The 23,346-nt window shown below is 39.2% G+C and overlaps 1 protein-coding gene across 5 annotated transcripts in view; it reads left to right on the forward strand.

Moving 5' to 3' along the window:
- The window catches only part of LOC135548416 (oligophrenin-1-like), a 48,913-nt gene that overhangs the window by 22,576 nt on the left and 2,991 nt on the right, over positions 1-23,346 (forward strand). For 2 of the 5 annotated variants that reach the window (XR_010456821.1, XM_064978000.1), the window contains exons 4-23: positions 4,467-4,538; positions 5,870-5,971; positions 6,183-6,293; positions 6,823-6,927; positions 7,075-7,204; positions 8,207-8,307; positions 8,528-8,619; positions 9,438-9,516; positions 9,756-9,789; positions 9,950-10,012; positions 11,050-11,124; positions 15,008-15,092; positions 16,026-16,084; positions 18,738-18,843; positions 19,246-19,405; positions 19,605-19,755; positions 21,120-21,443; positions 21,653-21,803; positions 22,498-22,681; positions 23,232-23,282. Coding sequence is in view for 3 of the 5 variants with exons in the window: in XM_064978000.1 (XP_064834072.1) it covers positions 4,467-4,538; positions 5,870-5,971; positions 6,183-6,293; positions 6,823-6,927; positions 7,075-7,204; positions 8,207-8,307; positions 8,528-8,619; positions 9,438-9,516; positions 9,756-9,789; positions 9,950-10,012; positions 11,050-11,124; positions 15,008-15,092; positions 16,026-16,084; positions 18,738-18,843; positions 19,246-19,405; positions 19,605-19,755; positions 21,120-21,443; positions 21,653-21,803; positions 22,498-22,681; positions 23,232-23,258 (2,211 nt within the window). In the remaining 2 variants the exon portion in view is untranslated. The remainder of the gene's footprint in view (positions 1-4,466; positions 4,539-5,869; positions 5,972-6,182; positions 6,294-6,822; positions 6,928-7,074; positions 7,205-8,206; positions 8,308-8,527; positions 8,620-9,437; positions 9,517-9,755; positions 9,790-9,949; positions 10,013-11,049; positions 11,125-15,007; positions 15,093-16,025; positions 16,085-18,737; positions 18,844-19,245; positions 19,406-19,604; positions 19,756-21,119; positions 21,444-21,652; positions 21,804-22,497; positions 22,682-23,231; positions 23,283-23,346) is intronic. The other 3 variants (XR_010456822.1, XM_064978001.1, XM_064978002.1) reach the window with 3 other exon arrangements.

Raw genomic sequence — 23,346 nt, forward strand, 5'->3', positions numbered from 1 at the left:
CAGAATGATCCTGCCTGATTTTTGTTTTTTCTTTTTAAAAAAAAAAGTTTTTTTTTTAAATTACTCAACGGCCAAATTGATCTGATCCTGGATTGCAAAAAAAGAGGATTACAGAATCTGGATCGTTCTGATTCAGATTAAAAAGTAGTGAAGATCTGGGCCCTGGAGTGAACTCTAGTCTTTTGCTTTGCTATTGAAGTCATTATGTCATGACACTGCATTATCAGCGTGCAGTGAAAAGCAGCAGATCCTGTTATACTGGGCTTTCTGGATGCTTTAAGGATGTTTTAAACAGTTGCTCTCTGATTACAGCTGATGCTCTTTTTGAGGGGAAGAAGAGCAACACCTGCTGGAGTGCAAGAGATCTCGCTGTTTATTTGTTTGATTTCTAGGCTTAGTTGCTGGTTTCCCCTTTTCACACATTCTTATCATAACTCACCTTGTGTGTTTAATATAATGCATGAATGTTTTTGCCAAATGGTCAAATAAAATTGTATTTGTTACATGCACTGAATACATTGGGTGTAAATGTTAGTGAAATGCAGGCTTATGAGCCCTTCCCAACGATGCCAAGTTAAACTTTTTTTATTTTATTAAATAGGAGTAAAATGCATGAGGCCAGATCAATGTGCAGGGGTATGGGGTGTTTGAGGAAGATATGTACATGAAGGCAGGCTAAAGTGACTAGGCATCAGGATAGATAATACGAGTAAAATAAATAATTGTCATTGTGTGGGTTTGGTGTGTGTATACAGTGTATTCGGAAAGGATTAAGACCACCCCTTCCCTATTTCTGCATTTTGTTCCATTACAGCCTTATTCTAAAATGGATGAAATGAAAAAAATAAATCTTCAATCTACACACAATACCTCATAATGACAAAGCGAAAACAGGTTTAGACAGTTTGTGGTAGAGAGCGGTGCATTTGCCATGCAAAGTGTTAATACAGCCAATCAAGATGCTCTCAATGTTGCAGCTGTAGAACTTTTTGAGGATCCGAGGGCCCATCCCAAATCTTTTCAGCCAGAACATATAGTGCCCTCTGTAATTATTGGGACAGTGAAGCATTTTTTATTATCCTGACTCTGCAGGAGTACACGTTATTATTTGAAATGATGCAATGACTATGAAGTTAGTGTGGATGGTCAGCTTGTAATTTTAGTTATTTTCATCCATATCGGTTGAACCGTTTAGAAATTACAGCACTTTTTGTACATAGTTCTTCCCCCCCATTTTAGGGGACCAAAAGTAATGGGACAAATTAACTTGGGTAATAAAATGTTCAAAAGTTTTTATTATTTTGTTCCATATTCCTAGTACGCAATGATTACATCAAGCTTACGACTCTACAAACTAGTTGGATGTGTCTTTGGCTATGCCGGATTAAGTATGACAAGCTATTCTATAAAATAATTTCTCTGTAATTAATATTACCTGATTAAGCTAATCAGGTAGATAATTAACTAGAAAGTTGGGGCACCACGAAATAATGTTTATAGAACTGTTATCTTCCGAATAAACTCTTAACTTCTTGGCGCACCCATCCCGTTAGCGGGATCATTTTTGTCAACATCTGATGAATTGCAGAGCGCCAAATTAAATTACTAAAATATTTAATTTTCATGAAATCACAAGTGCAATTTCGCAAAACACAGCTTAGCTTGTTGTTAGTCCACCTGGCATATCAGATTTCAAAAAAGCTTTTCGCCAAAAGCAAACCAAGCGTTTATGTAAGGACATCTCTCTCAGCGGATAAAACATTACAAACAGCTAGCAGCAAAGTAGACTGGTCACGAAAGTCAAAGCAATAAAATGAATCGCTTACCTTTTGATGCTCTCCGGATGTTTGCACTCACGAGACTCCCAGTTACACAATAAATGTTCCTTTAGTTCCATAAAGATTATTTTTTATATCCAAAATTACTCCATTTGGTTGGCCGAGTTATGTTCAGAAATCCACAGGCTCGAGCGGTCACGACGGGGCAGACAAATTCCAAATAGTATCCGTAAAGTTCATATAAACATGTCAAACGTTTTTTATAATCAATCCTCAGGTTGTTTTTCCAATAAATATTTCAACCGGACCGTAGCTTTTTCAATAGGAGAGAGCGAGAGAGAATTTCGGCTCCAAGCTGCTCGCGCATGCAGAACTATGCTGGCACGCAGCCATCCACTGACTCGATGTGATCTTTCTCGCTCATTTTTCAGAATAAAAGACTGAAACTATATCTAAAGACTGTTCAGACCATGTCGAAGCCATAGGGAAAGGAATCTGGTTGATATCCATTTTAAATGGAGTGAAGGCATGCAATGGAACAGGGAGCTTTCAAAATAAAGGATCTTCCTCTTTGGATTTTCCTCAGGTTTTCGCCTTCAGTTCTGTTATACACACAGACAACATTTTGACAATTTTGGAAACTTTCGAGTGTTTTCAATCCTAATCTGACAAGTATATGCATATTCTAGTTTCTGGGCCTGTTTCATTTCGGGACATTTTCATCCAAACATCAAAATACTGCCCCCTACACTCAACAGGTTAAAGACCAAGTAAACTTTTACATTAATAACAGTCAATATTTAATCGCCACCTTGGTTAGTCTCATCTGAAAGTGGTAAATTCTTGGTTATCTTCTTGAACCCTGGCTAACAAGTTGAATCAGCAATACAACATTTGGTTGAATAATTGATATACTAAATACCTAACTAATCTCACAGAATTACATATACACTGAATGGATCATACATTGATTACAAATTATGTCATAAAGAGAACATCACTGGTGGACGGAGCCAACATGACGGTTGGTTACTCAAAGGAAAGGGGGTTGGGTTTGAGTGACAGAGTGGGAAGACTGAGTAACAAAGGGAGAAGTTATGCTATCTTAAATACAGTATTTTATGCATTCTAAATTACCGCCCATTTGAAAAAGGAGAATGCACTAAATATTTACACTGAGCTGCGCTTCGGTAGATTGGTCGTAGATCGTAAGCCGGTTGTCCAGCATGCATCTCTGGTCCTCTGAAGACTGCCTAGTGGTGAACTAACTGGAGCGTGGTAGAATGGATACTCTGTCCGTCCTCTCCTAGCCCACGCTTACAGCTGCGGGTGCTAACGCAACGGCTAGCAGGTATCACTTCTTTAGTGAATAAGAGTTCAAAGTTCATACCAAGTTGCCATGCTATATTCTGGCTGGTATAGTCGCAATTCATCCTTCCGGCATGTAGATCGTCACCTTCACATTGAAATGCGATGCTAATTTCATTAGGTTCTCTCAGGTTGGCACGTCCTTGGAACAGCTTATCTTTTAACGTAGGACTGACGCCCTAATGTCCTCGTAACAGAAAGTTACATTATCGTCAAGGGCTTCATATAGGAGGGGAGAGAAGGGCATGTTTCATAGTTTATAACCAATGTCTGTTCAAATGGGCAGGGCCACTGAGTTGAGCTCTATGACAAACCGTTTTCTCATTAAGCTAAATTACATTTAATCTTTTCAATAATAGTTTCTTATTTAAACAGTTTAAATTGCACAACAATCCCATGTGAATCTGAAAACTATAATGTGTAGACTTTCCAAGATACATTTTATGTCGTCCTATCGTCAGTAATACTATCTCAGACGCCAATTGATCTGGCATCATATTCATTTAGTACCAATACATATTTTCAGCTGGTTGGATTACCGAAATATGGTTCCTTTCCCCCCACCTTTTGATGTTCCCAGACTCTCTATGTTTAACAAAGGCTTTTCAAGAGTCCTTCTGTAGAGTCAAGAGAGAGGGGGGGTCATAAACCTCACCCACAGGCCAATGTCATGGCGGATGCATTTGCTGTTTGTTTTGGTTGTGTTTCAGATTATTTTGTGACCAATATAAATTAGTGCTAAATAATGTATTGTGTTATATTGAGTCCATTTTATTGTAAATGACAATACGTTTCTAAATACTTCTACATTAATATGCATGCTACCATGATTACGGATAGTCCTGAATGTATCGTGAATGTTGAGTGAGATAGTTAGATGCACAAATATCATATCCCTCTTATGCCAACCCCTCACCTTTACCATGTCTTGGGGTTATGATATTTGTGTGTAACTTTTTCACTCATCATTCACGATACATTCAGGACTATCTGTAATCATGGTAGAATCCACATTAATGTAGAAGTGTTTTATTTACAATAAAAGTGAATCCAAAATTACATTATTTACCATTTTAATTTTATTGGTGCCCTGAAATGTCTAAACGGTTCGCTGATATGGATGGAAATACCCTCAAATGAAAACTGACAGTCTGCAGTTTAACCTCCATAGTCATTGTTTGATTTCAAAAACAAACCTTTGGAGTATAGAGCCGAAAGAAGAAAGTAATGCATCACTTTCCCAATAATTACGGACGGCACTGTAAATATGTCATGCAAATATATATATATATATATTTTTTTTTTTTTTTCTGGTTTCAGGTTCAGAATGCTTGTGATCTGCTTATCAAGCCACTGGAGAAGTTTCGCAAGGAGCAAATAGGAGTGACAAAAGTGAGTTCATATAAAGCTTTTTATTAATTTATTTAAGGTGGTGGATACTTCAGTATGTACATTTTACAATTATGGGTTGTTGGATTGGATTGTTGAGTATACTCACTTTCTATTAGACATTCATGAGCTGAATCAGCACTCTTTCCTTCTAACAAGTGTGTGCACTTGATGGGAGAAAAGAGGATCAAAGTTTTGGCAGTACATATAAACCATTCTCATGTGTCGCTGAGATGGCACCCTCCAGATTTGCTTGCTGTGAAAATTTAGCGGGAAGCTCACCATGACACCAACCTTATTCAGCAAGGCATTCAGTCAAACTAAATGTATCTCTTTTGTATACTTACCCAGTGCCACCATAAACTGCCCCAGTTGATCAACGTTAAACTTTTTTACCATTGCAAAGACTATTCAAATGTACTATGAATGCTTATGCTGCAATGCAGGTTGACTGAGTTGCGCCTTTAGATTGTGACTAAGTCAGATAGGGTGTAGAAACGCCACTAGTGTTGTACTGCACACTAAACATGTGGAAAGTTCAGTGGAAAATGTATAATCGCTAAGCCAAAGCTAAATAAATCAACTGAGTTTTTGAAAGCTGCCTATGGAAAACTGGAGCTGCCTAGTGGTTCTGGACTGGATATCCATTTTTCACATACCCTTGGTCTGTTGACCTACTTTTGACTACAATTGATTTGAGATCTATCTAGCACATATTGTATTAGGCTCAGTGTTTGTACTGAAAACATGGCATTTGCTTTCAAAAAACTCTTTCTCCAACTCACCCTTTGTGTGCCTCTGTCCTCTCTGCCAAGGCAGCTGTGTCTGAGTCCAAAATGGGTTGTGGACTGGAGTGCTTTGACGTCTCTAATCATCTACAGATGACCTCAGCTGAGACATGATCTTAAACCAATTCTAGGCCTTCCAAATGTGTTGGCAGGACTATGTACACCAGTGTTCCCCTACTCTGTCCTGGGTGACCTCCCATCTGTCCTGGGTGACCTCCCAGACAGTCCACAGTTTTGTTATAGCCCTGCACTAACACACCTGATTCAAGTAATAACCAAGCTCTTGAGTAGTTGAATCAGATGTGCAAAGCTAGAAGAAAAATGTGGACTGTTTTGTGGTCCCCCAGGAGGGGGTTGGGGGAAAACTCTGATCTCAACAGATCAAGGCCAGTTATGGCTGTGTGGAGCAACATGTGCATGTACAAACTGTTGTGATTAAGATCTCGCTATTATTCTTCTTGACTCATGATGAAGTCTCACACTGAAAAAAAGATTGTAAATGTTTTGTTGAATTATGGTGTAATTGAATAAACTTCCTTCTTTTAGGAAAGAAGGAAGAAGTTTGAGAAAGAAAGCGAAAAATATTACTCTCAGTTGGATAAACATCTGAATTTGTCTGCTAAGAAGAAGGAAACTCAGCTGCAGGAGGTTGGTGGAAATCCCTCAACATAGGCTTCCTGTACACAGTTCAATGGGGAAAAAAAATCAAAGTTTTGTTTGTCAAATGTCTTTATTGTATTATAATGCTCCCTAATTGGATAACTCAACTAGCTCAATGGCTTAAAGATGAGCTAATAACACTTATGAAGACTATTTGGAAATAAGCTGCTTTTGTAATCATCATGTGGTTCCTCCACAGGCTGACGAGCTGCTGGACAAAGAGAGGCTGAACTTCTATGAGTCGTCAGTGGAGTATGTGTACCAGATCCAGCAGGTGCAGGACCGAAAGAAGTTTGATGTGGTGGAGCCTGTAAGTGCTTTCTTCTAGTCTCCCACACTTCCTGTTTACGCCTCCCAGTGTTGCTGCATGGCTATCCACACACACACACTCACTCACTCACTCACTCACTCACTCACAAGGCTATAGATTCTGCCTGTGTAACCTATTATATGATACGGTCACAGTGGATCAATAGCCCTCGTCCTGAACTAACTATAGTTACCTCTGAACACCTGCACATTAAGGAAGGCAAGTCTAGCATGGCACTAGGAAACAATTACTCACAATTGAATTGATTTCTCATTGGACCCAAATGCTAGCGTAGAAATAGGTTAGTGTTCGAGTACATTATGAGTGAGTGTTAAGAACAGCCTTTGAACAGCTGTGAGAGCCTAGAAATCTGTTACTCAAGGCAGGTATGGAGGTGAACTCTTACACTTCACTTCATTAAGTATTATGAAATACATTTGTCCATGAGAAGATTATAGTGACAGGACCATTTTCTGAATGATTATCAATATACTAATAATTATATGTATGTTGCATTTTCAATGGACAGGTGCTGGCATTTCTTCACAGTATCCTAACACTCAACAACCTGACGGTGGAGATGACTCAGGACTTCATGCCCTATAAGCAGGAGCTGCAGCTCAGCTTGCAGAATGTGAGTAGCTACCGATGATAATGAGGCTCAATGATGATGGTGGCGATGGGTGGTAATGGTAGTGATGGGTCTGGTTAGGACTTCAGAAAGCTGTAATAGGGCTTTCTTATAACCATCCAACATGGACTGTTTTGCTGTGATCTGCAGACGCGGAACCACTTCGAGAGCACTCGTGAGGAGATGGAGGAGCTGATGAAGAGAATGAAGCATCCAACCCAGATCGGCAAAATGCACGGCCAACCAACCATTGAGGGCTACCTGTACTCTCAGGAGAAGTGTAAGTATTCATGTCAGTTTGTTTGTAAACCTGCTGTCTTCCCACAAAGTGAGTGCCCTTTGATATTTTAAGTAGAAATTGTGCACCAATATTGAATTTTAAAAGCATGTTATATTAAATTAAATGCTCTTTAATATAGACCACATGGAAAATTCAAGCAAACAGATTTTTTATAAAGTCTTGCTAAAGTGCCAAAATTCAGCATTTTGACATGTCCCTCATCAACCATCTGTCACTTCTAGAAAGATTTTAACTCACTTAATCCCTAAATTTCACTTTCACAATAATTGTAAAGACCTAATTATTTTGTTCCTTTGACAAAGTCATTTCTTAATATTATTTATTTCAGGTGGTCAGTGATTCAGATGTCTGTCCCTCATTTTTAAGGTCAACCCTGGCACTTGAACTGAACTCTTGTTTTAGTAAGGTGAAACTATTCCATTAAAAGAAACATTGAACATCTAAAAGTCAAATCATAGTGTAAAAGTAGGTGAGCTGGTTCTACACTTTTTGGCCATTTTATGGTGGAAAACTGAGCAGGTTGAGCATAAACACATCAACCCTGTTACCCATAGATAGACAGGCTAGAATCTATTTATCAAGTTCATGTTTAAAAAAATGTTTCAGTCATTTGCCACTCCCTGTTGCACACAATAAGCTTCCATTCCCTCTTTCAGGGGATTTATTTATCGTCAACCTATTACTTTATTTGGCTCTATATAGGCACTTACTATAGTATTATTATATCTATGGTTACTATAGTATTATTATATCTATGGTTACTATAGTATTATTATATCTTGAGATTGGAAAGTCGTTTTTTTTTAGGTTTAACATGCACTCTTTATGACAATGTTAATATTAGGTGAAATCAAAAGTGCATTTCAACCAAGTTACACTTCTCAAAAGGCACCTAATTGGTGGAACGAACCTGCTATATTCCTCTCAACATGTTGTATTGAATGAGCCCTGGCATGATACCCTATCACCCTGCTCTCCCAGGGGCCTTGGGTGTGTCATGGGTGAAGTACTACTGCAAGTATCACAAAGCCAGCAAGCTGTTTGTCATGGTCCCTGCTGAACCAAAACCCGCAACCAAACAGGTAGGTCATAAAATTGGTCATATAATCTTGATTAGACACTTGAACAACTATTTGTTCATCTCTGATATGTCAATGGAATTATTCAAATGCACATGTGCTCATATAATGATTTTTTAAAATATATATTTTTTTTTACTTTCTCCAAAGCTGTAATGTAGAGATTATCTCTCTAGACCTCTCCACCCTCCTTTTACTCTCACACTGTGATGCTTTCTTCCAGGGCCCCACAGAGCTGAAGCTTAAATCCTGCTTCCGCCGAAAGACAGAGTCCATAGACAAGCGCTTCTGCTTTGATATCGAAACTTACGAGAGGTTAGTACAAAAAAGCCACTTTGAGACTTTGAGATGAGGTAGACTTCGTATAAGATCATACATGCCTTGTGGTATAAACAAGTTTGAGCAGTGAGGTGAACAGGTGGTCTACATGGACACTGAGTGTGTGCATGTACAGAGTGGATGATAGCCCAAACAATCAGTTGGCAGCAGGTGCCTACTTTCTGCTGGAAGCAGATGGCAAACTCTGTGATTTCAGGGGAAGGGAACACCATGAACTCATATTTATACAAGCAAGGCATTCTTTACAATATTTACAGCAGAGGGACGCAATCCGTACACTGATATTTCATTGTATATATTATGGATCCCCATTAGCTGCTGCCAAGGGTCCGGCAAAATTAAGGCAGTTATACAATTTTAAAAACAGTCATTACAGAATTCACAACACATTGTGTGTCCTCATACCCATACTTAACTACCACATATCTACAACGAAAAAATCCATGTGTACGTGTATATAGTGCGTATGTTATCGTGTGTGCATGCATGTGTCTGTGCCTATGTTTGTTACTTCACAGTCCCTGCTGTTCCATAAGGTGTATTTTTATCAGACAGAGGGACCACAATGGAAATAAGTCTGACTTTATTGTGATATCTTCGAGGATTTTACTAATGTGCATGTAAAGCTTTTTCACGTTTTTTTTTTTTTTTTTTTTTTTTTTTTAATGGCCGATTTAATAAACTTAACTAAAAAAGGGAGCTCAGACACCAGCCAATTAAAATATATATATATATTAGTCAAACATGCAATATTGTCTATGCTCTAACTGTGACACTTGTTCCTATCACCATAGAAACATACCTGTCACTCTCCAGGCTGTTTCGGAGGCCAACCGGAAGTTATGGATGGAGGCCATGGATGGAAAAGAGCCTGTGAGTTTCTTTACTGGAGAGTCTATACAGCCCCCTTGGTCCAAATGTTATTCTGTACTGTAAAGGCATTGATTTTTATAGTCCTAATATTGCTGTTTTTCTTTGGTAATGCTAATGAAATATGATAATGAAAGTCAGATCTCTTTATAATATCATATATTCAGGGTTATTTTTATGATGGCCACAGAAAGCTCCACAGATATTAGTTTTTGGTGTTTTACATTGTTATTTCATTCCAGATTTATCATTCCCCAATTCACAAGCAAGCTGAAAGTATGTACCATTACCAATGCTCATTATTTGTTGTTTTTTACTGCAGTATAATATAGTAAATTAAACCGTATGAATCTCACTGAACATCCAACATCCAAGACACATTTGTTTGTCATTCCACTGCTTGTGAAATCTGTTAAATGTTACTTGTCTTCCACAGTGGAATTGAATGAAGTTGGATTCAAGTTTGTAAGAAAATGCATTAACTTCGTTGAAACTAAAGGTAAAGTAACCAGAAAGTTCTAGTCCATACCATGCGTTTTGTCTTTGTATGCCGCCTATCAGATATCATGCCAGTTTCGTCATAGTCTAGTAAGTTTTCCATATTGCCCGTTAGAGGGCAGAGATGAGTTGTTTGAAATGCACTCTGAAGCCTCACTGCTATCCTAAATGAACTATCTCACCAGAGGGCAGCAGTAAATAAAAACACAACGGCTGCATTATGACGTCCAGTCAGGAAAGCTTAACTTTGCCATTTAGCTCACCACAATAAATGTCCTTATAGAAGAGCACTTCAGTCCATACTCCATTTGCTGTTTTACTTTGTTTACAGCAATATAACTAATAACAACGCACTAGTACTGTACATAGATTTTTAAGAATCATACCACTATGTAGGCAACAAAAGTATTACTCCAGAGAGAGTATATTACCATGTGGCATCAGAAAACTGTTGAATGTGTGGGCACATTCAACTGCTCCTATCTCTCAAGCAGCTCAAATTCTTTAGATTCCATAGGCATTCTCACTTCAGCCCTCCCTAATTCACTCGTCCAATTTATTTACGAGTTTGGTGAGGCACCGGCACTTTGATATTGTATGGTCCTGTATGGTTTAGGTGGTCGAGCATGGCGCTTGCAAAGCCAGGATTGTGGGTTCGATTCCCAGGGCCAACCATGCATTAAATGTATTAACGCATGATTGTAAGTCTCTTTACATAAAAGTGTCTGCTAAATGGCATACATTAAATTATCCTCTTATCTTTCACAACCAGTAAGATATACAGGCCTCGTATAATAACATAAACTCCAGCCATCCACTGGAGCAGTGAAGCAAATCATTAATTTGGAAGAGGCTGGGAAGTAGGCTAGCATTGTGAAGGCGTTGTCTGCTACGTCCTTATTTTCACTCCAGTTGATACAGGCCTGCACTGAGGAACAGCCTGTACATTTCCACTGCTCTGAATTTCTCTGGAGGAAACTCCCCCTTTTCTTTCCTTTTACCTAAACCCCACCCACTCTCTCCTTGTCTCTTTTACAGGACTCACACAAGAAGGAGTATACAGAACTGTTGGCAGTAACATCCAAGTGCAGAAGCTTTTAAATGCTTTCTTTGGTGAGGAAATTACCCAGTCAACATGTTCTCTCTCTCTCCCTCTCACAATAGATAGATAGATAGATAGATGGGATTGAAGAATGTTTCATGCAGAGGGGCTGTTTGAAGCACAATACAGAGATTAAACTGTTACATTTCCCTGTTTTACTTGCACACACAGCTTGCCTGAGTACTCAAACTGAGTTATTCTGCTTTTTTTTTTACATCATTCTGAGACGGTTGTTGTGCAAAACAAAGACCTCAGTGATTGGATCATTTCTAACTAATCACAGTATCAAAGCCAATGACACATTTGTAAAAATCTGCTTTACCCATGTGTGTTCTGACTCTGGCCCAACTCAGCAGTTTTTCTTGGACCTATCAGAACAGTTCGAATGTGTTTTGTATTCTAGAAGTTGTCGGGGAGCTACAATGATCCAGACTCATTGCGGAGAACAAAGTAACGTCCGTGGGTGTGGTGTAGCGTTTGGGCGGAGCAAGTATTTTGGGTAGCCAGGCAAACACACAGCAGATTTTGAAGCAATATTAAAAAGCACCAAATGCATATTTATGAAGTAGTTTATAAGTAATTCCCTTACCCCTAAGGCAGATGACTGTGACCGGATATAACATTTATTTTTTCCAATATTAATCTAGATATCACTATGCGCTACTGCAAAGGCTTAATTTATCATAATATTGTATCCATATCATAATCTTGTATCCAACCCTCCATAATAGTTTTATTGTTGTGGAAACAGTGCAAAAGACACTGGCATTTTATATTTACTTGCATTTTAAGATTGAGTATTTTAATTCACCAATACAGTCAGATATTTCAACTGGCTGCACCTACTGTGATAACTTGCCAGTGTGACCTGAAGAAAAAAACAACACTAATCAGACGTGTTTGCAAGGGCCCCTGTGGAAAAAAAAGTTTGCCATTTCTGCTTAATTTTTAAATTAGTTTTTAAGTTTAGTAATAGTTTAGAATTTTTTTCCAGTTATTTTTTTACATATTTTTTTTTTAACAAATAGTCTGGGGATGAGCATGCGCATCTTCAATATGTAACCATTGTTCCTTGTTAGTGCAATTAACAACGAGTAAAAGCCCTGGATGACGAGTTGATACAATTCCAAATCTAGAAGGTTAAAACCACCCTCCATTTAAAGAATGTATTTTTATTTTACCTACAGTGGGGAGAACAAGTATTTGACACACTGCCGGTTTTGCAGGTTTTCCTACTTACAAAGCATGTAGATGTCTGTAATTTTTATCAATAGTACACTTAAACTGTGAGAGATGGAATCTAAAACGAAAATCACATTGTATGATTTTTAAGTAATTAATTTGCATTTTATTGCATGACATAAGTAATTGATACATCAGAAAAGCAATTACAGAGATCATACGTTTCCTGTAGTTCTTTACAGTTTTGCACACACTGCAGCAGGGATTTTGGCCCACTCCTCCATACAGACCTTCTCCAGATCCTTCAGGTTTCGGGGCTGTCACTGGGCAATACGGACTTTCAGCTCCCTCCAAAGATTTTCTTTCCTGTTCAGTTCTGGAGACTGGCTAGGCCACTCCAGGACCTTGAGATGCTTCTTATGGAGCCACTCCTTAGTTGCACTGGCTGTGTGTTTCGGGTCGTTGTCATGATGGAAGACCCAGCCACGACCCATCTTCAATGCTCTTACTGAGGGAAGGAGGTTGTTGGCCAAGATCTCGCGATACATGGCCCCATCGATCCTCCCCTCAATACGGTGCAGTCGTCCTCTCCCCTTTGCAGCAAAGCCTCATGATCATTGATGCCCCACGAGGTGAGATCTTGCATGGAGCCCCAGACCGAGGGTGATTGACAGTCATCTTGAACTTCTTCCATTTTCTAATAATTGCGCCAACAGTTGTTGCCTTTTCACCAAGCTGCTTGCCTATTGTCCTGTAGCCCATCCCAGCCTTGTGCAGGTCTACAATTTTATCCCTGATGTCCTTACACAGCTCTCTGGTCTTGGCCATTGTGGAGAGGTTGGAGGTAACGAGTTCAAACAGGTGCAGTTAATACAGGTAATGAATGGAGAACAGGAGGGCTTCTTAAAGAAAAACTAACAGGTCTGTGAGAGCTGGAATTCTTACTGGTTGGTAGGTGATCAAATACTTATGTCATGCAATAAAATGCAAATGAATTACTTAAAAATCATACAATGTGATTTTCTGGATTTTTGTTTTAGATTCCGTCTCTCACAGTTGAAGTGTACCTATGATACAAATTACACACCTCTCCATGCTTTGTAAGTAGGAAACACTACTGATTTTGCAGGTTATCAAATACTTGTTCTCCCCACTGTATTTAACTAGGCAAGTCAGTTAAGAACAAATTCTTATTTTCACTGATGGCCTAGGAACAGTGAGTTAACTGCCTGTTCAGGGGCAGAACGACAGATTTGTACCTTGTCAGCTCGGGGTTTTAACTTGCAACCTTACGGTTACTAATCCAATGCTCTAACCACTAGGCTGTGGTTTAGTGGGGTAATTGGTATTACTGAGAATAAACATACAAACTTTGGGAGCCAGGCCATTCTAAAGAGGTTTATTCTACCTGTTAAATTTATGGGGAGATTGTTCAATTGAATTAGATCTAGATTAACTATCTTAATATATTTGTTTTATTATCACTTAAATATCCTAAGTATTTACATTTTTTGTGGTTCACTTAAAGGATTGCTGTAGATCATAAATTAAGTTGTATTTTTCCTATTGCCATAAAAAATTAAATGTTCACGTTAATTTTATATCCTGAGATTGTATCAACTCGTCACCAAAGGCTTTTACTTGCGAGATTGTTAAATGCACTAAAGAGGAACAATGGTTACATATGGGAGATGCGCATGCTAATCCCAGACTATTGTCAGTGCAAACATGAGGGGGGAGAGAGGACATCCCAGTCTCGTACCCAGTGGTGATTTTTAACATGTAATTCTTGGGGGGGGGGGGCTCTTGGAGCAGAGAGAAAAAAAAGTGGGATGCATGCCAGCAAAGCCACAACACTAGACAATACAGGATATGTTTATGAAATTTATTATTTCAGGTGGAAAGTTTGAAGGCTTCCAAAGTTTTGAATAGAAAATGCCACTCGACGGTGAATAGGCTTTTCGCTATCAACAGCCATTATTGATACATCTTGTTTTTTAGAGTACTGTATTATACTGAAACATATTTTCATTTGTAAGTGTATATTTCTAATAAACCATGTTGGCTTAATATGTATCAAGTCTGGTAATACTTCTGCCATTCTGTTGCTTATGACTATTGTTATTATTTTGTCACAATTTATTACATTCATGGGTCTGTAATCTGACGGGACTCCATATTTTCCTGGTTTTAATTTAACTGAAATAACTGTTTGATACATGAAACTCAGAAGAGCTGAATTGAGTGACGTGTGTTGTCATTTGAGTAAACGGGCACTACTTTGTCCCAGAATATCAAATAAAATGACATGGGAAAGATGCCCATTGTGCCTTTCTCCACGCTAATGTTTTAAGTGTCTAATATTTCTTCTTGGGGGATTTGCATTTTTAATATTTGTCTTGCTGCTGCTGATTGTTTCAAAGTTATTGAGTCTAAGAAGGCTGTAGGATCAGTCCAACTGTTTAATTCAGATTTTTGTAGAAGTGTTTAAAATTGTTATGAATAGTGTTTCTAATTAAAGCATTTATCCTTATTTTTGGGAAATTATAACTGATTTGCTGTTTATTTGTTTTGGGAGGGCTGCAAGGTGTTTTATCAGGTTTGTTTGCTATTAAATAGTATGCTTTATTTGAGTTTAACCTGTACTTGTTGTCACTCTTCAGAATTGTGTTTTCTTGTTTGTTTTTAATCGTCTTTCTCCTCTTCCTGTAGACCAGAAATGCCCAGGGGATGTGGATTTCCACAGCAGCGACTGGGACATTAAAACCATCACAAGTGCCATGAAGTTTTATCTCCGGTGTGTTCCCGTCCTATTAAATCTTGTCAAACTCATTCCACGGAGAGCTGAGTGTCTGTGGGCTCCTCCTTTATTCTTGATTGATGAATTAAGGTCACTAATTAGTGGAAAACACCCCTCAGCTGGTTGTCTAGGTCTTAATTGAAAGGAAAAAACAAAAACCCGCAGACACTAAGCCCTCCATGAAATGAGTTTGACACCTCTGTCTTAAATCATCTAGCAGGTGACATACAAGAGCCAGTTGCTCTGGAACAACATGTTCTATAGAATGATGTTAGACCAAGCTTTGTCTAATGCCAATTAGCACTCAGCTTCTAAATTAGAGACATTTAAAGAGGGCGAAACAGCGCTCTGCCATTTCCAGACTGTATATTCTATGTTTTATGAGAAAATATAATGCCATGTTTTGAAATAAGTTATGTGCTGTGATTAGATATACTACATATTAAAGTTGTAATCATCTATGCTGGCAAAGGATGAGAGGTTTCTCTCTGCTCCATGAGCCTACTATAATTGTTTGCTGCTTAAAGTGCTCAGTGACGAGGCCTCTTGTCTTCAAGGCCTCTTGTCTTCAAGGCCAGGTTTTTATCCTCCCCCAATACCCCTCATAATGATTTACTCACAGGTTGTCTCCCCACACTTTGAGGAGGCCAGGCAGCTGCTTGAAGGCTTACATTAGGCCTTTGGTCACTCATGCCTTAACACTGCATTGTTAAGTCTAATTTCAGACTAGGAAGGCACATTTTGATAAGGAGACCTTTGTCAGTGGACTCTTAAATTCATTCAGAATGAGTACTGTATCACTTGTTGATGCTGAAAGTGCATGAGCAACAATTCAGTAGCAGTTATTAAAAAGGCTGTTTTAGGGTATGACTTGAGTGTTGGAGTATTTGTACTGTACTTGTTTACCTGATCGCATGTGTTCATCCACAGGAGTTTAACAGAGCCTCTGATGACCTACGGTCTCAACAGGGACCTCATCTTAGCAGCAAGTAAGATGTGTTTTCACACTTACTGATATATATAAAGACAATGACTTGGAGAAACAATTACTCAGACCCACTTCAAGATCAACATTTTATTTACACACTTTATTTGCTTACACACTTTAAAAAGAAAAGCTGCACCAGTTCACTAAACTGATGGATTTCTGTTATCAGAACATGTTCAGTAGTAGGTCAGATTTCTAGATCCTTAGGATAGTCTCATGGCACATTTACATTTCCTTCTCATGCGAGGGCATGTCTTTGTCAAACACTGTTTGGGTATCATACAAGTCATTAGAAGTAACGTGTAGCTCAGTTAGTAGAGCAGTGCTCATTGTGGTTTCGATTACCATGGGGGACCAGTACGAATAAAATATAAAAATGTATGCGCTCACTACTGTCACTCTGGATATCACTAAAATGTAAAATTACGTTTAAGGTTGGCTTTGGGAGCTGAGCAACAGGTGGTTTACTTCCACATCTTGTTTTATGTCTTCCAAGTGCTCTTTCTACAGTTAATTGTGCATTTGTTCTCCATCAGAGTGAGTTCACTCTCAAGTTCAACAGGCTGGGTTACAGCTATAAAAGGGAAGGGGGAAAAAAACATTTGCTCTGTTCAGTACAGTACATTTAAAGTAAAATCCCTATTTATTTTTTTTATACATTTTTTTAAATAAAAATACACATTGTGTGTTCCCTGTGAAAAAAGCAATAACAAAGAAAAAGGATATAATAGCATCAGGCATTTTCTTTTATTAGATCCAGTCAATTAAAGTTCCTACCTCTGGATATCTTATTCAGTTCTCCTGCGGGGGATCCTCGTCCCTTGCCTCCTAATGTAATTTTATTTTGGTCCGTTTCTCCACAGACTGGATCCACAGTATCATAGTGGGTGTGAAAAACTCCATATTGCGTTTGAACATGCCATAATTAAATGGTTAAACCATTGTAAAAGCATGTTATACACCAGTTCTAAACCTCTTAACTGAGATAAGCTCCCATGCCCCAGGAGCCCGATCTTTTAACTTCTTGAGGTTCACATTACACCGCAATTGGACACCTGAAATGTTTTGACTGGGATGAGGATTAGGCTTTGCTGATGAACTTTCTCATGCACAATGTCTATGCATATAAACCAAAAAAGTGTTAACCAAATCAAAATATATTTTAAATTGATGGTAGCTTTGCACACACTTGGCATTCTCTCAACCAGCTTTACCTGGAATGCTTTTCCAACAGTCTTGAAGGACTTCCCACATATGCAGAGCACTTGTTGGCTGCTTTTCCTTCACTTTGTGGTCCCTCATCCCAAACCTTCTCAATTTGGTTGAGGTCTAGGATTGTGGAGGCCAGGTCATCTGATGCAGCACTCCATCACTCTCCTTCTTGGTAAAATAGCCCATACTGTACACAGCCTGGAGGTGTGTTGGGTCATTGTCCTGTTGAAAAACAAATGATAGTCCCACTAAGCCCAAACCAGATGGGATGGCGTATCACTGTAGAATGCTGTGGTAGCCATGCTGGTTAAGTGTGCCTTGAATTCTAAATAAATCAGTGTCACCAGCAAAGCACCCCACACCATAACACCACCTCCTCCATGCTTCACATTGGAAACCACACATGCAAAGATCATCCGTTCACCCATACCGCGTCTCAGAAAGACACGGCGGTTGAAACAAAAATCTCCAATTTGAACTCCAGACCAAGAACATTGCTCGTGTTTCTTGGCCCAAGCTAGTCGTCTTCTTATTGGTGTCCTTTTAGTAGTGGATTCTTTGCAACAATTTGACCATGAAGGCCTAATTCACATATCTCAACATCAACTGTTCAGAGGAGGCTGTCTGTTACTTGAACTCTGAAGCATTTATTTGGGTTGCAATTTCTGAGGCTGGTAACTCCAATGAACTTATCCTCTGCAGCAGAGGTAACTCTGGGTCTTCCTTTCCTGTGGCTGTCCTCATGAGAGCCAGTTTCATCATAGCGCCTAATGGTTTTTGCGACTGCTCTTGAAGAAACTTTCAAAGTTCTTGACATTTTCCGTATTGACTGACCTTCATGTCTTAATTGAATGATGGACTGTCGTTTCTCTGTGCTTATTTGAGCTGTTATTGCCATAATATGGACTTGGTCTTTTACAAAATAGGGGTATCTTCTGTATACTACTCCCACTTCCTTGTTATAATACAACTGATTGGCTAAAACGCATTGAGAAGGAAAGAAATTCCACAAATTAACTTTTAACCAGGCACACCTTTTAATTGAAATGCATTCCAGGTGACTACTTCATGAAGCTGGTTGAGAGAATGCCAAGTGTGTGCAAAGCTGTCAAGGCAAAGGGTGGCTATTTGAAGAATCTCAAATATAAAATAGATTTTGATTTGTTTAATACTTTTTGGTTACTACATGATTCCATAGGTGTTATTTCATAGTTCTCCATGTCTTCACTATTATTCTACAATGTAGAAAAAGTAAAAAATAAAGAAACCCTTGAATGAGTAGGTGTGTCCAAACGTTTGACTGGTTGTGTGTGTGTGTAATGGATTGTGTTAATTACCAATGAATACATTCACATTACTCTTAACATAATAGGTCTCAATCTAACTTATGGACAATATGTCAGTTATTGCTCATGTAAAAAGAAATGTATCTTGTTTCTTAGAATCAGATAGTCTAGATGACCGACTGGGTGCAATCCACTCCCTGACATACAAACTCCCAGAGAAGAATCGAGAAATGTTAAGCCTACTGATCAAACACCTGGTGAAGTAAGAGCTAACCTGATATGACATGCCACTGTTGTGCTTCAGTCTCTGTGTGCCTCCTAACTGATGAAGTTATACAAGTTATGCTTATTTAGACCTTTTCTTGTTTTGTAATTGCATTTGTGGTGTTGTGTTGCATGTGCGTCAGTGAAGGGATTAAGTGGCATCTGTTCAGATGGGTAAAGTATCTGACTGAGACTCATGCATCTATGCATAGTGTAATAGCTGTCCAATCTTCCTAAAATAATACTTATATTTAATGCATTAATAGTAGTTGTGCAATTTATAAATTAACATTAACTGGCATTAACTTCCCTATCCCCTATTTGAGAGGTGTTTGTTCTTGTTGGACATGTCTTTAGAGAATTATGTTGTTTATGAACCCGTCTGGATTCCTGTTGGCAGTGTCTGCAGCAACAGTGGAGACAACCTGATGACTCCCTCCAACATGGGTGTGATCTTTGGCCCCACCCTCATGAGGGCAGAGGAAGAGACTGTGGCAGCCATGTTGGATATAAAGTTCCAGAACATTGTTGTGGAGATTCTAATCGAGGACTACACCAAGGTGAATTTGAAAAATGTCATTACCTTTCCCCCTTTGCAAAGAGCTCAAGAGTCATGTGATTGTTATTTAATGCACTGTGGCATCATAAACATTCAAGTATTCCATGGTACCCTACATTCTAGATGTTATTAAATGCATATTCTCAAGTTGAATGTCTGTATAATGTAAGTCATTTTGGACGCGCTGGGGTGATTTACAGATCTTCTGCACTGCGCCAGAGGAGAGTTCCACAGCCCCACCCATGCCGCCTCCAAGGATTACCCCAAGGAAACGGCAACCAATCACCATCTCCAAGCGCACGCCCCGCGTCTACCCAGCAGTTAATTATGGCCAGCTCCAGAACATTGAGAGTAATTATCAGCCTCTGGTTTAATCATCATCCTCATTATCACCATCACCATTATTATCATTACCATCGCTTGTCCTGTGAATGCAAATAATTATATTAGGATTATTACAGTGTACACTTGGTATGGGTAAGGTGATTTATACAGTAGGTGGCTGATGTTTATTCTGGGCACTGTATTACTGCAAGTGTGAATCTTAAGTACTCATTGTGAATTGCTAAAATAGAATAGTGCTTTTACTTTTCTTTCTAAATGTTTGATTTTTACATTAATCGCTAGCCTTTTGGTGGGTCGTTTTATCAAGCCATTTTGTTGATTCGGAAACAATAAGTATTATATTTGTTGCATAGTGGCCAATGGCATATCCAGATGTTGGCTTACTACGACCTCCTCAGCCAAGTTGAACCATTAATTGTTTTTGTTAACTGTGTTTAAAGAAAGGCAATTGGAGGGCTTGCTTAGGCTGTGCTCACTGAATGGAAGTTATTGCTTCAGGCTAAATCATGTCATTTATATCTCTTGAAACTTTGTGTTAAATTTCTGTGTGAGTCATGCCTTTCATTTACTGTGGTATGGAAAGATGTGGAACACTTGCAGCGTGTCCTCCCCTCATTGTGTGGTATTTTATTTATCACTCTTCTTGGTTCCTGCTTGGAGTTACCAAATAACCAGCTCCGATTTGCTTGACGACAAACTACCAACTGTCTAAATCCCTCGCAGCATTTGAATAGTGTATGTACCACTGGAAACCTGGCCAACATCATGACTCTAGATGAAAGAATGCAACCTAGTAGTCTGACTTTTTATTCTCCTAGATTAATAGATCATTGTTATACACAATTCACTTTCCTTAAAACCATATTTTTCTCCAGCTCAGACTTTTAATCCACAAATGTATTTAACTGCAAAGGGTTTGTGCTTTCTGCCATTGTTAAAAGCATCCGCTCAAATGCCAACAATAGACTTGCTTTTATAATATTCTAGGAACCCCAGGAAGAGTAGCAGAGGTTTCTGCAAAAGCTAATAGGATCCATATAAACAAATACAATCATATAAAGAATGTTTCATTTATTTTTTATAATGGTTAATTTATTTTTTAATTCTCTTAATTTTCTAATAGGTATGCTATTAAAATATACTATGATCACTCATACTACATGTATAGACATAACATTCTGTAAGTAGAAGTATACTACTCATGGTAGGTAGGAGCTCAGGAGAAGTAATGATATCAAGTTCAAAATCAGTTAAAATGACAACCTCTGCACTAAACCCAACCACAAGAAGGTAAACCAGGGATATGCCTGGGCTGAATGTGTACTCTCTTTGTATGTTGATTTGAAAATGTTCCTGTGTTTGTCTCACAGATGATCAGAATGGTAGCAGACCAGAGGGAGTGGAGGCTGGCGGGGACACCCCAACGAGCCCCACACCTCTCCAAAGGACCAAACCCATAACTGCCCCTCCACGGCTCCCTCGGGAACCTCCTCAGAGGCAGGCCCTCCTGCCCAGGCCATCCATCCGCCAGGACAGACACTCAGACTCTAACGTCGTCAAACTGGTTGCTAAGCTACCGGATGGAGGTCAGAGGCCAGATGCAACAGCCAATGGAGAGATGGGAGTCACTGTGAACCGAGCACAGTCCTTCCAAGGCAGAAGACCACCTCGAAGTGTTGCGGTCATTCGAGAAGGTAGCAGAACAACCTGAAGCCTATACAAACATGCTATGAATTTTAGACTGCATTTTATACTCCGCTTAACAACAGTGCAGCAGTACAGTACCTAGCTGCTCTGTGGTACTGATATAATGTTCAATGAGAAAGAAGGTTGAAAGTGGATTTCATTGTGTTAGCTCTTGGTTCTGTTATGGAAGCTAAGGTTTTCGTTCCTTGCATTGCAGCAGAAAATGACGGTGTGATCAAAACGAGGTCTCCAGCTGAGAAGCCTGCCATATGCAGACCTCCAACCAGACCCCCTGACCCCCCTAGCCGATACCCTGCACCCCACAAGAGCCCCACTGCAACCCCCAGCGAGGACACCCCGGCGTCGTAGTGAGTAGACCTTAGAACTCAGCCAGACCCAGACATTCCATCCAGACTGATTAAAATCTTAATCAAGAGAACAATCACAAAATGCTGTTTAGCCTTGAGTTTCCTTTTGGTCTTTCTCCAGTCCTTGTAAGTCTCTTATTAAATGTACCGTTTTGAACCCTTCACAACATACTAATTCCATTGTCTGCATTTAGATCAAAGATTTTACTCTTTCACTAGTGTGTTCAGATGTTCCCCACTGTGTTCCCCATTTCAGTGTCAATTTATCACATTGTAGCAACAAAATAACCTACAATTTGCTACTCCCCAATGACCAGTCTTGTACTCTGTACATGCCTGCTCCTGTTGCTTTACAAGGGGTATGCAGTGTAATGCCATAATACACTGAGTATACAAAACGTTAAGAACACCTGCTATTCCATGACAGACTAACCGGGTGAAAACTATGATCCCTTATTGATGTCACTTGTTAAATCCACTTCAGTCAGTGTAGATTAAGGGTAGGAGACTGGTTAAATAAGGATTGTTAAGCCTTGAGACAACTGGGACATGGATTATGTATGTGTGCCATTCATAGGGTGAATGGGCAAGACAAAATATTTAAGCGTCTTTGAACGGGGTATGGTAGTAGGTGTCAGGTGCACCGGTTTGTGTCAAGAACTGCAATGCTGCTGTTTTTTTTAACGCTCAACAGTTTCCCGTGTGTATCAAGAATGGTCCACTACCCAAAGGACATCCAGCCAACTTGGCACAACTGTGGGAAGCATTGGAGTCAACATGGGCCAGCATCCCTGTGGAACGCTTTCGACACCTTGCGGAGTCCATGCCCCAACGAATTGAGGCAGTTCGGAGGGCAAAATGGGTGGTGCTCAATATTAGTACGGTGTTCCCAATGTTTAGTATACTCAGTGTATATTTAGGGTGATTTTTCTTTCTTTCTGCCTGCTAAACACCAACAAAATGCACAAATGGAAAAGTGTTAGTCATAATACTTGCACTCTGATGCATCTCAAAAGCTCTCTTTTACAGTAATAAGCACTTCATTTTTTAAATAACGCTTTTCAATATGAGTAACAAAGTGCTTCACAACATAACATAATAAAATAAAAGTACAAAGGAAGGAAAAGGAAAAATATAGCTAATGGAAATCATGTACGTGCATCTCAAGTAAACTGTGTGCACAACAGATGAGATCACAAGCTGCACTGTTCCAAACTCCTTTTGTATTACAAGGCCATCCTGTCTATTTTAAATACTACTGTTTTGTAACATCCTAAGTAACATGCCATTTTTACATTGCCAGGGCTATTTAGTGGGCAGAAAATGTTGCCCATAAAGTTTTGTCATCCAAAAGAATGTTTCGTGTGCTGTAAAGCCCAACATGCCTCAAATTCATCCCAGGTGATCCCTGTCTTTCTCTTTCTCCAGCGTTGCTTCCAAAGCCAAGTTTTTTGAGAATGCTTCAAGGAAATTTGGAAGGTAGGTTCAAAACGAAACTCTTATCTCCACATGCCCCTTTGCCCCATGAAATGCTTATATAGAA

The sequence above is a fragment of the Oncorhynchus masou genome, chromosome 11, assembly GCF_036934945.1.
Source record: "Oncorhynchus masou masou isolate Uvic2021 chromosome 11, UVic_Omas_1.1, whole genome shotgun sequence".
In the NCBI taxonomy this organism is placed as follows: domain Eukaryota; kingdom Metazoa; phylum Chordata; class Actinopteri; order Salmoniformes; family Salmonidae; genus Oncorhynchus; species Oncorhynchus masou.